A 17,810-nucleotide genomic window follows, 5' to 3' on the forward strand; every position below is an offset into this window, starting at 1 on the left:
GGTCATATTGAAAGACATATATATATTCAATGGGCACAGTAGGCTAAGCTGCAGCCCGTGATCCTGCAATGTTGGCATCCCACATGAGAGCTGGTCCAAGTCCTAGCTGCTCCACTTTCCATCCAGCTCCCTGCTGATGGGCCTGGGAAGTAGCAGAAGATGGCTGGGGACCTGGATCCTTGGATATCTAGGCTCTTGGTTTTGACCTGCCACCAACTTCAGCTGTTACAGATGTTTAGGGAATGGGCTAGTGAATGGAGGATCTCTCTGTTTTTCAAATAAATCAAATAGACTTTTTTTTTAAAGATTTATTTATTTTATTACAAAGTCAGATATAGAGAGAGGAGGAGAGACAGAGGAAGATCTTCCATCCGTTGGATGATTCACTCCCCAAGTGAGCCGCAACGGGCCGGTGCGCGCCGATCCGAAGCTGGGAACCAGGAACCTCCTCCAGGTCTCCCACGTGGGTGCAGTGTCCCCAATGCATTGGGCCGTCCTCAACTGCTTTCTCAGGCCACAAGCAGGGAGCTGGATGGGAAGTGGAGCTGCCGGGATTAGAACCGGCGCCCATATGGGATCCCAGGACATTCAAGGCAAGGACTATAGCCGCTAGGCCACGCCGCCGGGCCCCAAATAGACTTTTAAATGGTTGATATATAATTCTATTTTTCAAGAGTATCCCCAAAGAACAAATTTGAATGTTTCCAATTAATAGGAACTCTGTTTATTCTAGGCATAGAGTGAAGGTTACTGTATTAAGGCAGCACTGTAGAACAGGAAGGGACTTGTTTCTGGTTTCTTTGGTTAGATCCTCATTATTTTGTAAAATTCTAGTAACTTTTGTATCTTCCATACTTTGATTTTAAAATTTGAATCCAGACTTGTGAATCAATTTAATATTAGTTTGTGGAATAATTTATGTTTCATATTGTTTTGTGATTAATTTACTGTGTATTACACATATCTAAAAAAACAGTGCATGGATTATGTATATTGTGGAAAATTATATATGTGTTTTAAGATTTTTCTTACATCAAAATAACTTGTACTAACTTGTTACCACATTTCTGAACAGGCTCTGGTTTGAGACAGTGAAAGGACAAAACATCGGTTTGAAAGTCCGTCAGAGCAACATGAATTCTGTTAAGATTGAAATGAGAAGAAACATCAAGTTCATGGTGAAGCTTGGGTGGAAGAATGATGAAGTCATGGATGCTTTACGGAAGGTCTATGGGGACAATGCCCCGGAGAAATCAGCAGTCTCCAAGTGGATTAATCGCTTCAGGGAGGGGCGAGATGACGTCGAAGATGAACTCCGCAGCTGCACTCCATCTACGTCCATTTGTGAGGATAAAAAGTAATCTGATGCCTGCCATGATGAAAGGGACCAGCAAGTAACAGCAGAAGGAGACAACACCGTCAATATCTCTACTGTTTGGACTATATAACCCTGAATGAAAATTTTTAAAGTGGAGCAAACTTTCCACTTGACATGTGCCAAAAGTCTCGTAGCCGGATCAGCTGCATACAACACTAGAACTATCTGTGGAAATTTCAAACAAGTAGGATCAAGATCATCCTCCTTCAAAGAGTTCTAACTGCAGGTAAAATTTGGCTTAACCAGTATGACTCTGACAACAAAAGACAATCAAAGCAATGGCTATCAAGCGGAAGTGCATTGGTTAAGAGTATTGGATATGGAAATAGTTTCAGGAGAGTGCTCAAGGCATTTTGTTTGTTGGGTTTCTGGAGGAAATGGCATCTACTTTGAATAAGAGTGCTCCAAGGAAGTTCAACAGAGAGCCTCCTCTCACCACAGCAGTCTTGTTGTTCATTCTTCTCTTCCAGCATGAGTGATTTCGTGAAAGTTTTTTTGAGCTGTCATTAAGCACCCACCTTCCCAGGAGTGCTTTGGCTTCTCCCTTCTTTTTCTTAACCTTAAATCTTTAAAGAGCACCCATTTTTCTTCAGTCACTAGTGAGTAAAAGACCATGCTGATGTGGCTCAGTTGTTAAGATCATCAGTTCTTGAAGGATAGGATGAAGGTCTGGTACCATCGCTTACAAGGGTTTTGAACTTGATGGTGAGATACAGTGTGCACTGTTTACTTTTGCTCTCCATTTCCCAGAAGCTTGACTTCCTGAAGGTTAATCCTTCGGTGAGAAGTGACCCTTGGAGCACACTGGAAAATAATGGACATATACCGCAAGGACTAACACGATGATAGGTTTTCAGAATATCCTTCATGGTAGACCCTGTGTTACTACATTCACTTGTGGTAACAGACAAAAACAACACAATTTGAATTTGTAGTGTAGTTCTACAACTAGATGAACATTTGCCATTTCTTCCTAACATTTTAGAGTCTGTATAAAATTGACATTTTGCCTCACTTTCCTTAAAAAAAAAAAAATCCATTTGGGGCCAGTATTGAGGTATAGCAGGTCAGACTGCTACTTACAATACCAGCATCCCCTATGGGTGCCGGTTCAAGTCCCTGCTGCTCCAGTTCTGATCCCAACTCCCTGCTATTGAGCCTGGCAAAGCAGTGAAAGCCCAAGAACATGGGTCCCTACCATCCATAAGGAAGACCCGGACAGAGTTCCAGGCTTCCGGTTTCTGCTTGACCCCACTCTTAGCCATTGCAACCATGTAGAGAATGAATCATTAGATGGACAATACCTCTTTTTCCATGTTCTCTTCTCTGTAACTCTGCCTGTCAAATAAAATAAGTCTTAAATAAAAGTGCTTCTGGGATCAGTGCTGCAGCACACAGTAAAACTGCCACCTGTCGTGTCGGCCTCTCATATGGGCACAGGTTTGGTTTGCATCCTGGCTGCTCTACTTCCAATCCAGCTCCCTGCTAATGCACCTGGGAAAGTAATGAAGGATAGCGCTGTCCCGATGTGGGAAACCTGGAAGAGGCCTCAGGCTCCTGGCTCTGGCCTGGCACAGCCCCACTTATGACCATTTGGTGAGTGAACAAGCGATAGATGGAAGATTCTCTGTCCATTCCGCTCCCTATCTGTAACTTTGACTTTCAAAAAAAATTAAATTTTTTTTCTTTAAAAATTGCTACAATTTGGGCCCGGCGGCGTGGCCTAGCAGTTAAAGTCCTCGCTTTGAACGCACTGGGATCCCATATGGGCGCCGGTTCTAATCCCGACAGCTCCACTTCCCATCCAGCTCCCTGCTTGTGGCCTGGGAAAGCAGTCGAGGACGGCCCAATGCGTTGGGACCCTGCACCCGCATGGGAGACCCAGAAGAGGTTCCTGGTTCCCGGCTTCGGATCGGCGCAGCACCGGCCCGTTGCGGCTCACTTGGGGAGTGAATCATCGGACGGAAGATCTTCCTCTCTGTTTTTCCTCCTCTCTGTATATCTGACTTTGTAACAAAATAAATAAATCTTTAAAAATTGCTACAATTTGTAGGAAATAGAGATGATCGCTTTTTACCATGGTTGTAGTCAAATATAAACTTTCAGATTTGATAGCCATGGTAATACTGAGAATCTACTCTAATTATGCTTTATTAGAGAAAAAATTCAGTATAAAGCAAATATGAGGAATATATGCCTGAATAAATAGCTTAAGTAGTAGCTATAATTGTTACCAATCTTATATGACCCACTACTTACCCAAAGCAAATAAATGATTTCATTTGTTATTTCTAATCCTGAAGTTGAATTTTTTTTTGGATGTGAATTCACATAAGTTGATCAGAAAATTTTCACTTCTTCATTAAACTTCATATGTAAAATCCAAAGCTCTTGTCTCATTTTGAAAACGTTGTATATATTGACATTATACATGCAACTTTGCATGTATGCTAACACATTTGGATGTATTATGACACCGTTAGGCTTCAGTGTGTCAGTGTGGGTCTTCCGGAAGCAGCTGCTGTCCACAGATCTGGGAGAGACTTCTCTGGAGGGAGTCACCTATGGAGGCTAACAGGGAAGAGGGCCAGAGGAGGTAGGGAAGTCTTCAAACCTTACAGTCTGATACTAAAAACACGTTCGAGAAGGGATTGGCTAGGGTGGGCCTTGAATTGCAGAGCATCCTGAAGAAGTCCAAATGAGAAATGAGCCAGGCAGGGCAGCATTTGGGCAAGTCCTCTGGGGCAAAGTGACCTCAGAATCCCGTGGTGCTCCAGACTGGCCTGCTGTAGGCAGGGAACGTTGGGGACTGTCCCTTAGAGTCACAGAGCCTGAGCGCTGGGGAAGACAGGTGATCCACCTGGGTATGAACCTTTTTTTTTTTATCAAAAAGCTTAATCAGGAGCTTAATATTTCAAGAAGTATGTAAAATCAGTTAATGTATGAAACAACTACCATGAACAAAATAAAATTTACATCAAGACCAAAACGTAATCCCTGGGACTAGTGTGGTGGCTCAACAGGCTGGTTCTCTGCCTTGCAGTGTTGGCATCCCACATGGGTGCTGGTTCTAGTCCTGGCTGCTCCATTCAAATAATAAAACACCTAATCTTGGAGAAAAAAAAAAAACCCGTAATCACTGGTGTTTCACTTTGCCTCAAATACCAATAGAGGGTCCAGTGCAATGGCTCAATTGGCCAATCCTCTCCTTTCAAGTGCCAGGATCCCATTTGGGTGCTGGTTTGTGTCTCAGCTACTCCACCTCCCATCCGGTTCTCTGCTTGGAGTCTGGCAAGCGAGTGGAGGACAGCCCAAAGCCTTGGATTTTTCACCCACATGGGAGACCCAGAAGAAGTTTCTGGCTTTGGGGGGAATGAATCAGCAATGGAAGACCTCCCTGTCGCTCTATATCACTCTTTCAAATAAATAATTCCATGTATATATAAATAATACATTATATAGATACATAGCATACGTGTGTCCCATAATGTATATATTTGCATAAAAGATTACGACACTTTTACTATTTAGCAGGCTCTTTAATGGCTGGAACCTGTGTCTGTCATCTGGCTGGACAAGGTAAGTACTTGAGTGTGTGTGTGTGTGTGCAGGAATGAAAGGAGGCGGACACATTGCAGAAAATCTACAGGGGCTCGTCGCGTGGACCAGCAAGTTCAGCTGCCGCCTGTCCCCTGTCGTGCAGGCATCTCCTGTGAGCAGTGGTTCCAGTCCCTGCCCTTCCTTTTCTGATCCAGCTCTCTGCTAATGTTCCTGAGAAAGCTAAGGGCTGTCGTGACAAGTGGAAGACCCAGATGGAGTTCTAGGCGCCCAACCTGGCCACTGCTGTTGTGGCCATTTGGGGAGTGAGCCAGTGAATGGAAGATGCTCTCCCTTTTTCGCTTTCAAAAAAAAAAAAAATAAATAAATTATATATATATGTATGTATCAGCAAAGACACATGATCTTTTAACAAATATCAATGTATCACATGTAAGCGTCTTCATTGTAGAGTTTTCCCCAGTCTTGCCCTGAGGTGCTGCAATCCTTCATCTGTTTTCCTCCCACAGGAAGCGAATCCCAGGCTTGATTAAAAGCCGCTGCGTTTAGGGATTGCAGAACCTGCTCTCGGGGCAACCTGTTAGCCCTTTCCGCGGCGGGCGTGTGCCCCGATTGCTCTCGTCCGGTCCACACGGGCAGTTTTCCCGCCGTCTACCTGCGGGAACACAGGCGGAGCTCGGGGTCGCCTGGCCTGGGGTCGCCTGGCCTGGGGTCCCCGCGACGCCCCCTCCGGAGTGCCCCGGGCGGCCTGCAGGGGGCGCGCTCGGGCCAGCGCCGGCGGGGCGGGGGCGGGGGCGGGGACGGCGCGCGGGGCGGGGGCGGGGACGGCGCGCAGGGCGGGGGCGGGGACGGCGCGCTCGCGCTTCCTCTTCCGGCGCCAGGAGGAGCCTCGCGCTCTGCTAGTCCCGCCGCTGCTCCCGTCGTCTCCTCCGTGGTCAGTCCGGCTGAGCTCCGTTCGTCACCCTTCAGGTCCCTCGGGCCCATCGTCGACTCTAGACTCTGCTGGGCGCTCCAATCCGGCCAGGTGAGGCTGCTCCCGAGCAGGAGGCGCTCGCCGTCACGGGCTTGCCTCGAGGCGCCGTCGGGGCTTCTTGGGCCGCGGTCCCCCCACCCTCCGCGAGGATCCGCGCTAAGCGCGCGTCCCGGCCGCCTGCCTCGCCGTTTTCGGGGTGCCTCCCCGCCCCCCGGGAGAGAAGGTATCGGGGCACCCTGACGTCAGGTTCGGCTGGGGGCGGGGCGGCAGCGGGGCCGCCCTTCCCCCCCTCGATCCCGGGCCCGCGCGACCCACTCGGAGGCCGGGTCGCTGCGGTCGATCTCGTACTCCCTTTGTTCGATCGGCCCCGCAAAGGTCAGTGAGCCTGTTCCTCCTCGGGCTCCCGGCGCCATTCATTAATGTCCGGTGGGCGCGGGAGCGCGAGGCCAGCTCCGGGGATGGGGATGGGGGGCGCGCATTGCGTCCTCGAGAGGCGGTGCTGGCGCTGACCCGGAGGACCCTCGTGGCCCCCGTGGGGAGCGCACCTTCTGCGTGGGAGGACCGTTCCCCACACAGGGTTGGAGCATCACAGCAGACCTACGGGAGCGACACGACATGGTCGCCTCACTGCCCGGGACGTGCCCACCCCGTGCGCCGGTGTCGGGCAGAGGTGGCCTCGGCCAGCGCTCAGGGCTGCTTTGCTCAGTCTCGGGGTGGGGCTGGCGGTGGGGGACAGGAGGGAGGGACAGTGTTCTGGCCGCAGGTGTCTCAACCTCCTGGAAAAAAGTCCTGGACACTGCGTGGACTCGGGTGTGTGGGAACGCGCTTCGCTTCTCTCGGGGAGGAGTGGGTGACGCCCCACCTGCTTTCCGACCAGAAGCCTTGGAACAGGTGTCTTGCTGCATTCAGCAATCTTTGCACTTGATTTAGAGATCGCGTTGTATAGACAGAGGTAACAGAGCCGGGGAGGAGTGCTGGGAGCCACGTAAATGTGCCGCTGTGGGTGTGGATATTCCTTCGGCCGGGATTCACAGAAGCCATAACTAACCTCAGATGCTGCCACCGACTAAGTTTTGTGCCAAATTTGGGAAAGTTTCGTTTCCAGTGATTGGTGTCTTGAGCAGCAGAGTCGGGTTTGTGCACCTGTACTGATGTTAACCGCTCATTCTTGTGGAGTGTTTCCTGTTTACCAAGGACTCATATACATGATTTGTTTACATCCCAGAGCCAGTCTGCGAGCTGGGTGCCACTGCTGCCGTCCCTCACCTGTGAGGCCGGAAAGGCAGCTTACCCAGAGTCCTGCCAGCCAGGGAGGACCCGCCGGCCTAGCCAGGCAGCAGTGCGGCACCTGAGCCACTGGCCTTTCTCTCCACTCACAAAGGGAGAGGAAGAGTTGTGTGTGTGGTGCCCACCTGTTGCTGTCCCAGAACTGTTGTGGCGCTCATCTGCACACAGCATTCCTGGCCCCGTCTGGGTTCTTGGAGAACCAGGTGTCTTCAGGTGACTTGCTGAGCACTGAGGTCTGTCTGAGACTCCCAGATCCCGGCCTCTGCGCGGGCCCTCCATTCTGATTCTCAGGCCTTTCAGCTTCTCCTCACCTTAGAAGCCGCCCTTTCCCTCTCTCCCCGCTGATTTCCTCGTTCTTCTGGCCAGAAGACAGTACTCCCCAGGAGTTTGTGGGCAATCCCACTGCTGATCATATAGTCCAGCATCATGCCTGGGACGATTGTTCTCATTAGCATCTAAAACACATTGCATATCAGCTGATAAATGAGCGTTTATTAGAAAGTATATACCCTTATTCAGATTTTATAGCTTCCGTGTAGTACAGACCATCCTTGTCCCCACATCTTCGTACTAGAGAAATCAAAAGTTCTGATACTCCTTTTTGCTTTTTTCTATTTTTATTATTTCAAAGATCTGTTTACTTTCATTTGAAAGGCAGATTTATGGAGACAAGGAGAGATACAGGAAGATCTTCCATCTGTTGGTTCACTCCCAGATAGCCACATCTGAAGCCAGGATCCTGGAGCTTCTTCCAGGTCTTCTGCTTGGGTCCGGGGCCTGAGGACTAATCCATCTTGCTGTGCTTTCCACAGTTGGAAGCTGTACTAAATGTGGAGCAGCTGGGACTTGAACCAGTATCCATATGGGATGCCGGCGTTGCAAGCTGAGGTTCAACTTACCCTTGAGCTCCCCATGCCCTGCTTCTTGATAAACATCTTAACCTGTGTTTTGCATTTCTAGATAATTGTTATTCTTAATCACCTGTAAAGATAGCTAAGTGTTGTAACTTTCACAGTTGGCACAATGGTTTCCTGTTTAGAAGCTTGCCTTTTTCAGAGACGCGGAAGGATGGATGTGCCCGTCTCACAGCTGTGATCTAACCCAGCGTTTCCCTGGCGGCAGCCGCTGGCCTTGTGAAGGACAGCTTGTCAGCACTGGGCATTGGTGGAGTTCAAGTGCTTACACTTCCTGACCGAAGTATCATGTTTACTTTAAATGTCTCAGGATTAGTAGAACGTTTTGTTCTACTTTCCTGTGATAATGTCAGAAGAAATTGTTACTGATTTGGAGTTGTTAGTTTTACTGCTCAGAAAATAATGTTTTTATTACTATTATTATTATTATTATTATTATGTTTGGTAGATAGTGCCATTAAATGGTAATGGAAATTTTAGAAGTAAAAAAGGTAAAGGGGAAAAAATTTGAATAAAGTACCTTTTTAAGTTCAAGATTACAGTTAAGCTCATCTTAATTAGCATAATCCAGTTATTTTGAATCGCTTTTAAAAAATGTCAGTAATTTCATCTTCCACACGGAAGTGCAGCTGTGTATCTGCCTTCCGTGGAGGAAAGGCGGAGTTGCCGAGAGGAGGGACAGAGCTGTATCTGCTGGTTTGCTCCCCAGATGGCTGTTGTGGCCAGAGCTGGGCTGAACTGATGGCTGGAGCTTCTTCTTGCTCTCCCACAGGAGTGCAACAGCCCAAGGTCTTGAGCCATCTCCCACTGCTTTCTCGGGCCAGGAGCAGAGAGCTGGATTAGAAGTGGAACCGTTGGGGCGGGGGAAGGGCCCGTGCAATAGCTAGCAGCTAAAGTTCTTGCCTTGCACATGCCAGGATCCCATATGGGCTCGGTTCTAATCTTGGTGGCCCTGCTTTTCATCCAGCACCCTGCTGTGGCCTGGGAAAGCAGTCAAAGACTGTTCAAAGCCTTGGGATCCTGCACTCATGTGGGAGACCCAGAAGAGGCTCCATGCTCCTGGCTTTGGATTGGCACAACGCAGGCGATTGCAGCCGCTTGGGGAGTGAATCAACAGACAGATTTTCCTCTCTATCTCTCCTCCTTTCTGTATATCTGACTTTGTATTTTAATTGCATTTCATTTTATGACATCGTTTCATAGGCTCTGAGGTTCCCCCAACCCCTCCCCGGACCCTCCCCCATGGTGGATTCCTCCACCTTATTGCAGTGTTACAGTTCAAATCCAGTCATGCCTCTTTCATTGCAAGCATGTACCATGCACAGAGTCCAGCACCTTATTGTCCAGATAAATTCAGCGGTTTCTTGGAGAGATCATCTTTGGTCCAAAAGCAGAGCTGGCAGAATATCATCCCGACCAATTAAAAGCCATAACATAATTTCAACAACAGTTTCCAACATTATGGAGTTAATTGACACGGTATTGAGTGACTGATATGTTAGAAAATGCAAGTTCTTAACCACATGCTGTGACTACTTCATTGACATTTCAATTTTAGTTTATATACAGCTGGCTTCTATCCTCAGAATGGCTATAGGATACTATTCAGTTGTCTTGTGTCTATTTTCATTTTTGTATTTAGCAGTTTATTGTATTGAAGCATAATTTGAAGATTTTCCTGTCTATCTCTCCTTTCTGTATATCTGACTTTGTAATAAAAATAAAATGAACCTTAAAAAAAAGTGGAACACTTGGGAGATGAACCGGTGCCTGTATAGGATGTTGGCTCCACAGGCAGAAGCTTAGCTTACTACACCACAGCACCATCGCCCTCATGTTTTTCTTTATACAAAACGATCTGGGGGGAAAAAATGAAAATATTCAGAAAAAGTGAAGTAACTGGTAATAAAATTTGTTTGATACATTATGGAGTTCAGTCTTTGTATTGCTGCCATCCATGATATTGGCACTCTGAATGGAGGCTGGTTTGAGTCATGGCTGCTCCACTTTTAATCCGGCACCCTCCTGATGGCTTAGATGAAGCAGCAGAGGATGGCCCAAGAGTTTGTGCCCAAGCTCCTGGCCCCTGGCCTGGCCCAGCTCTGCTGGCCCTTGTGGTCATCTGGGGAGCAAAGCAGTGGAGCTAACATGTTTCTCTGTCTATGCCTCTTTCTGCTGGAGTTGGGTTGAACTGCTATTGTGCAGAGCAGTAACGAGTCTCACAATATACCTGCAGGAAGTGATACAGACCCTGCCTGGAAGAGCCAGGCTCTCGAGCCAGACTGTCCCGTTTTTGTTTTTGTCTGTTTAAGATAAGGATTTAATTATTTGAAAGGCAGAGCAGGAGAACAGTGATCTTGCACCTGCTGGTCCCTTCCCCAAATGGCTGCAATAGCCAGGGGCTTGACTGAGGTGAAGCCAGGAGCCCAGAAGTCCATCCGGGTCTTCCCATGGGAAGCAAGGGTCCTGTTCCACCCCTTTCCCAGGCACGTTGGTGGAGAGTGGGTTGGAAGCCATGGCTGTGCTGCAGTGCCAGGTCCTGTGCCTGGATGGGAACCTCTGCTTGTCACTAGCTTTGTGACCTCAGACATAGTGACTTGTTAAAATCCTTTTCACTAGCTGTAAACTTTAAGTGATATAAACACTTGAGTCATGGAGCTCTGGAACCGGTCATTGAAAAAGGACTACAGTGCCTGCTCCGTGATGTGTAGTCTGTAAATTGTCCTGTGCATAAGCAGTGGAATGGTGAGGATACCTTGTCCAGTTACTTGTGACCAGTTAGGTTGATTATTCAATAATTATTGTTTGGAAGACTTGAAACATTTTAAGTAAGTAAGATGTTAAAACATAAAAATACTGTAAGTTCAAAACAGTTTAAATCTCAGAGCAGTTTTTTGTGAATATATCTCAAAATTCAGAGGAAACAAAGTAAAAGATTGAAGAATTTTGACTGTGAAATTTTTTTTTTTAAAGATTTTATTATTATTATTATTATTATTGGAAAGCCGGATATACAGAGAGGAGGAGAGACAGAGAGGAATATCTTCCATCTGATGTTTCACTCCCCAAGTGAGCCGCAACGGGCCGGTACGCGCCGATCCGAAGGGGAACCAGGAACCTCTTCCGGGCCTCCCACGCGGGTGCAGTGTCCCAAAGCCTTGGGCCGTCCTCAACTGCTTTCCCAGGCCACAAGCAGGGAGCTGGATGGGAAGTGGAGCTGTCGGGATTAGAACCAGCGCCCATATGGGCTCCCGGGGCTTTCAAGGCGAGGACTTTAGCCACTAGGCCACGCCGCCGGGCCCTGACTGTGAAATTTAACACTTGTAATAAAACCAGAACTTGGGCCCAGCGCAGTAATCTAGTGGCTAAAATCCTCACCTTGTACACACACTGGCATCTATATGAGCTCCAGTTCATGTCCCAGCAATTGCACTTCCCATCCTGCTCCCTGCCTGTGGCCTGGGAAGGCAGTCAAGGATGGCCCAAACCCTTGGGACCCTGCACCCTTGTGAGACCTGGAAGAGGCTCCTGGCTCCTGGCTTCAGATGGGCTCAGCTCCAGCTGTTGCAGCCACTTGGGGATGAATTGGTGGATTGAGGTCTATCTCTCCTCTGTAAATCTGTCTTTTAAGATTTATTTATTTTTATTGGGATGTATCTTTCAAGTTAATCTTAGAATAAGCTATTCTACATATATTAAAAAATAATAACTTCATTCATTCTCATGACAGCATGCCCCAAGACCTAAAGATTTCCTGCAAGGCTCCAGCTCTTAGCATCTTCACACTGAGGATGAAGCTTCTGTACTAACCATAGCCTTGGACTGTGCAGTTTAAAAGATGGTCTACCTTCCACTTAAAGTTATAATTTTATTATTTTTTTAAAGATTTGTTTATTTTTATTGGAAAGGCAAATATACAGAGAGGAGGAAAGACAGAGAGGAAGATCTTCTGTCCAATGGTTCACTCCCCAAGTGACCGCAACGGCTGGAGCTGAGCCAATCCAAAGCCAGGAACTCTTCCAGGTCTCCCACGAGGGTGCAGGGTCCCAATGCTTTGGGCCGTCCTCCACTGCTTTCCCAGGCCACAAACAGGGAGCTGGATGGGAAGCAGGGCTGCCGGGATTAGAACTGGCGAGCTTATTAGAACCGGATCCCGGCACATGCAAGGCGAGAACTTTAATCACTGCACTATCACGCCGGGCCCTAAAGTTACAATTTTAAACAAACATGTATTCATTTGAAAGATAGAGCGAAAGAGAAAGAAATCTTGGGTTTGCTGATTCACTCTCCAGAGGGCCACGTGGCTGGGGATTGGCCGGGCAGCAGGTGCTCAAGCACTGCGACTACCATCTACAACTTTCCCGGTTACACTGAATCGGAAGTGGAGCAGCCATGACCTGAAGCAGCTGCTCTTGTAAGGTGCTCGCTTGGCAGGCATGGCGCAACCCACTGTGCCACAATGTTGGACCCAAGTTGCCAGTGTTTTTTTTAATCATAATTTAATGTGATTTATAAATATAGCAATATCCCTGGTGAAAGAAGTTAGGAAAAAAGGGTGACTGTTTCAGCTGGTGTTGGCTTTTCAGATACATTTTAGGCACATGTCATCTGTTTGTTTGTTTTTTTTTTAAGATTGATTTTTATTTTATTTTTATTGGAAAGTCAGATATACAAAGAGGAGGAGAGACAGAGATGAAGATCTTCCGTCCAATGATTCACTCCTCAAGTGAGCGCAACAACCCGTGTTGCGCCAATCCGAAGCCGGGAGCCAGGAACCTCTCCAGGTCTCCCACACAGGTGCAGGGTCCCAAGGCTTTGGGCCGTCCTCGACTGCTTTCCCAGGCTACAAACAGGGAGCTGGTTGGGAAGTGGAGCTGCTGGGATTAGAACCGATGCCCATATGGGATGCTGCCACTAGGCCACCGTGCTGGGCCCCACACATCATCTTTTGACTCTTAAATCTACTTCTGGTGCTTTTTTTTCTTTTCCTGATGACATGATTTCACATACAGAAGGGATTGTACAGAAATGTTCCCTGTATGGTTGTTTACAACAATGTGGACTGTCACAGTAAGAGTGTGTAAACTAAATTACAGGTTATTGTTGTGTTATATGCAACTGTTGAAGGGACTGGAGCTGGTGACGCTATAATGAGCTGTTATGGGAAATTTTCCTAAATAAAGGAAAGCACATAACTGCTGAAGGTTCCTGATAAGTAAAATAGTGTATGTACAGAATATAGAAAACGCAGGAAATGATAAACAGTGATTTTTGAATGTTTCTTTTTTTCTTTCAGGAAGATGTCTGAAGAGTTTTCGGTAAGTTGATACATTCATTTTTGACAAGTGTTTGTTCTTAAGAAAGGCAGTATAGTCCTGTAAACCATATGAAGTTGAAATTTAAGAGATGCTTTTTGTGATTCTTGGGCTTTTTGGTCATGATTTTGATAGGTCATTTGCATTGGTTTACTCTGATATTACATAATTGAGAATATCCTCTAGTGTTTATGAATCCTTAAGTGGAAACTTCTAACGTGTTGCTTTCATTGTTTTTGTTTACCCTAATAGCATTAGTGAGCAACATTTATTGAAATTATAGTAGGCACTAAGTTAAGTCTAGTCTATTTGCTTAAAACTTCTTAAAAATAGTTGTTTATTTGAAAAGCAGGGTTGCTTTAATGAGGAAGAGAAAACGTCCTGCCTATGCTGGTTCACTCCCCCGGTGTCCACAGCAGTGAGGGCTGGGCCACCCCAAGGCCAGGAGCCCGGACCTGCAGCTGCGTCTCCGTGCGGGTGGCAGGGGACCGGACTCTCAGGCTGTCCTTTGCTGCCTTTCCAGTCACTTGGACAGGGCACTTCATCAGGACAGCGCAGCTGGAACTAGAACTGGCTTTCTGGCACCATAACCTGCTTCACAGTGATGGCGCTGAGGAACTTTTATTTATTTATTTTTTAATTAAGATTTATTTATTTATTTATTTATTTATTTATTTATTTATTTATTTGAGGTATCTTAGGAGGTTTATTCCAACGGGGCAGGAACATGGTAGAGGTGGTGAAGATCAGGAAAGAAGGGAGAGGGGAAGAGCAAAGAAGAGCGGGCAAAGGAGAGAGAAGAGAGAGCAAGATTTATTTATTTTTATTGGAAAGGCAAATATACAGAGAGGAGGAGAGACAGAGAGGAAGATCTTCTGTCCGTTGATTTGCTCCCCAAGCAGCCGCAACAGCTGGAGCTGAGCCCATCCGAAGCCAGGAAGCAGGAGCTCTTCCGGGTCTCCCACGAGGGTGCAGGGTCCCAAGGCTTTGAGCCATCCTCAGCTGCTGTCCTAGGCCACAGACGGGAAGCTGGATGGGAAGTGGGGCCGCTGGGATTAGAACCAGTGCCCATATGGGATGCTGGCGTGTTCAAGGCAAGGACTTTAGTGCTACGCTATTGTGCTGGGCCCCTGCTAGGAACTTTTTAAAAACAAAATTGAGGCTTAGAGACTGTATGTGTTTTGGTTGGAGTAAACCCAAGATTGAAGTCCAGATCTCGACCCTAAATTTGGTCCTTTTAATTATTGTTTTTCCTATTAATACAGTGCACAAGTGAAATACAGCGTGTTTACTTGTATTTGGAAGACTTGACTCTCTGAGGAATTTGCACTGAAGTTGGTAGTCTTGGTAAAACCTCAAGCTTTATATCAAATTAAGTAGCTTTTTTAAATGGCAGGCTTAGCTTGTGCAGATGTTGTGGTTTATGGTCCCTGAGTTAACTGTAGTGTTGTACTTGGTGTGGCTGGCTTGTCCTGAATCAAGGCGATAAGACATGTCTGCTTTGGATTGCAGTTGGCAGATGCACTGCCTGAGCACTCTCCTGCCAAAACCTCCGTGAGCAGCACCAAGTCTGCCCAGGCACAGGGCTGGCCGGGCTCCAGTCCCTGGAACACCCCGAGTGCTCCGCCTTCTGTGCCATCGGGACTCCCGCCAAGTGCAACACCCTCCACCGTGCCTTTCGGACCAGCACCAACAGGAATGTATCCCGCTGTGCCTCCCACTGGACCACCTCCCGGGCCCCCAGCCCCCTTTCCTCCTTCTGGACCATCATGCCCCCCACCTGGTGGTCCATATCCAGCCCCAACTGTGCCAGGCCCTGGGCCCACAGGGCCATATCCTACACCAAATATGCCCTTTCCAGAGCTACCTAGACCATATGGTGCGCCCACAGATCCAGCCGCAGCGGGTCCTTTAGGTCCATGGGGATCCATGTCTTCTGGACCCTGGGCACCTGGAATGGGAGGGCAGTATCCTACCCCTAGTATGCCATATCCGTCCCCAGGGCCATATCCCGCTCCTCCTCCCCAAGCCCCAGGAGCAGCACCACCTGTTCCATGGGGTACTGTTCCGCCGGGAGCTTGGGGACCGCCAGCACCATATACTGCCCCTGCAGGATCATATCCTACACCAGGACTGTATCCTTCGCCCAGTAATCCTTTCCAAGTGCCTTCAGGACCTTCTGGTGCTCCGCCAATGCCTGGTGGCCCCCATGTGAGTGTTCAGTTTGTTGCTCAACACACACTGATAGTTGTACACGTACCTAACAGATTGAGAATTTGCCAGAGGTGGGAGATGTGTATATAAAAGTAGTGAATTGTACAACCTCATATGAAGCCTTGCAAGGTGTAAAGCACAAGCTAAGCATTCCTAGTACTGAAAACCAAGGACAAAAGCTTCCTAAAGATCCCAAGCAGTTTGTAGTGTGATAAACAACACCCTCACCAGGGTCCTTGAGGTAAACTCGGAGGTGCTCACCATTGCCTGATGTGGTGTTTAGGCATTTTGTGGTAGTGTTACAGCACAAATACCATCAGTCTCTGTTTGGCTTAGTCTTGAGGTTGAGAATCCAGGGTGATTAGTGTGTGATGCTTTGTGCTTTACCTCGGCCAAGTTGAAGTAGGATTGACTTCTCAGTGTGAGAGTTTGTCTTGGGCATATGATTGACTAGAAAAGCACCCACTTTGCCTTTGGAGGTAAGCTACAGGAGAACCCATAATGCAGCCTTGAGCTGCTGCATGAGTGGAAAGATCTGCTAGCTCTTAACACGTTAGCTAACTCATCACAACATGCCCCTCAGCTGTAAAGGCAAGATTAAAGTGCCCCGAACTGCTCCTTTCTGTGGTGCAGCTACATGCTCCCTCTGTGTATAAAGCCTCTAAAATGTGTTCTTTGCTAAGTCTGCCAGAATAAATGCGATTACATGCTGTTCGGATGTTTAAGCAGTAAATTTAAGCTTCAGTAAGGAGTTAATAAACTCTGTTTATAAAATGTAGAAGTTGACTTTCTTTTCTCTGTTGCAGTCTTACCATTAAGTTAACAGTGGCTGAAGAGATGACGCTTTGCTCTTGGAAGTACCTATACGGACACATGAATGCGTGTATGCCATTTGCTGGTTTCATTATCCTTAGAGGGCATTCATGATGGAACAACGTGCACCTCTCAGAGTACTTGGATGTGCAGTGCATCAAACGGAACAATCAGATACTACGACGAGTCAATCATTCAGATGTGATTTTTATTTGGTTTTCATGTAAAGTGATTAAGTATATTAATTCATTGATACAATTTGTTTGAATTATGAAGCAGTTGAAAGATTTAAAATGATGTGGATTGTTAGAACCTACAACCTCATTGGCAAATTTCAAGTATTTTCTATAGTCACTTTTGCTCCCTAAGTAAACTTGGAAACAGTCATGTTAATGTAAACAAATGATGACTCACCATTTAGAGCTGCCCTATCTACAGGATAAATAAATGTAGTCATCTTGAGGTTATGTGTTAGATATTCATTTAAGACTGTCAGTGATTGCTGTTGAATGTTGAGTGCATAGCCAGCCAGTATTCATTTTTACCTTTGAGCTTATAGCACCGACTTGTGGTTTATTTTTAACCGTGAGGGTCATACAGCACTAAAATCTGTCATTTATGACAATTTTTTTCTTAATCCAAGTCCACTTGTATGTAGGTGATGCTCTTAGAGAATGGATACTCTCTTTATTGCTTTAGGATGGGTTATGAGATGTGAGATAACGCTTTGGAACGAGCTTAAGGCAGACGTCATTACCTTCTGTTTGGAACCTCAAGCTAGATAACCCCTAGAATGGCTTCCTTGCAGGGAACACTTCTCACTTCTACAGAACCGGAGGCAGCTTTGCTGTGGAGCTGCTAGCTCCCCATCCCTCAGTCCTGACTGGAAAGGCATCCTACCTGCATACTCCGGGAGTAGATGAGTCTGTCCTGAGAACACAGAGCAGGCTTACATTCGGAGAACCTGGAGTCACACACACTGACGGTGACTGCTCCCTACAAGTGGGCATCAGAAATCTGTCCGATTAAGCAGTGTCATTGTCTCCTGCATAATTTCCTGGATCTGCTTGTAACGTGCTTAAGTCTAAAGTTCAGTTCTGTGTTTGTTGACAAGTACATAAGTTAAACAAGTGCCATCTTAGAAAAAACAACATCTAGCCCTAACGCTGACCATAAGAAGTTCTAGATCACTGCAAGGGAATTTAAAGCAGTGTTACTGTGTTGCTTAAATATGAAGTATTGTTTAAAAGCTTCAAAACAACACTGATTTTGGCACCTTACCTTTGAAATCAGATTCCTAGATTTCCAATGGACCTGAGCTTATGTATCAAGGAATATTTTGAAATTTTGAATGTATC

General features: G+C 46.8%; 1 protein-coding gene across 3 annotated transcripts; it reads left to right on the top strand.

Annotated features, from left to right (window-relative positions):
• The first annotated feature begins 5,802 nt into the window (after nt 1-5,802).
• Nucleotides 5,803-16,589, top strand: MAPK1IP1L (mitogen-activated protein kinase 1 interacting protein 1 like). Of its 3 annotated transcripts, none has more exons than XM_004584965.4 (4): nt 5,803-5,960; nt 13,411-13,428; nt 14,938-15,636; nt 16,446-16,589. In XM_004584965.4, the coding sequence occupies exons 2-4, from the start codon at nt 13,411-13,413 to the stop codon at nt 16,455-16,457; spliced, it is 729 nt and encodes a 242-aa protein (XP_004585022.1). In that variant the 5' UTR covers nt 5,803-5,960; the 3' UTR covers nt 16,458-16,589. The 3 variants fall into 3 exon arrangements, with proteins under 3 accessions (XP_004585022.1, XP_058522456.1, XP_058522457.1); XM_058666473.1 differs by having other exon boundaries at nt 5,804-5,960; nt 13,407-13,428; XM_058666474.1 differs by lacking the exon at nt 5,803-5,960 and adding an exon at nt 6,043-6,284.
• Nucleotides 16,590-17,810: the final 1,221 nt, after the last annotated feature.

The sequence above is a fragment of the Ochotona princeps genome, chromosome 6, assembly GCF_030435755.1.
Source record: "Ochotona princeps isolate mOchPri1 chromosome 6, mOchPri1.hap1, whole genome shotgun sequence".
Taxonomy (NCBI): Eukaryota; Metazoa; Chordata; class Mammalia; order Lagomorpha; family Ochotonidae; genus Ochotona; species Ochotona princeps.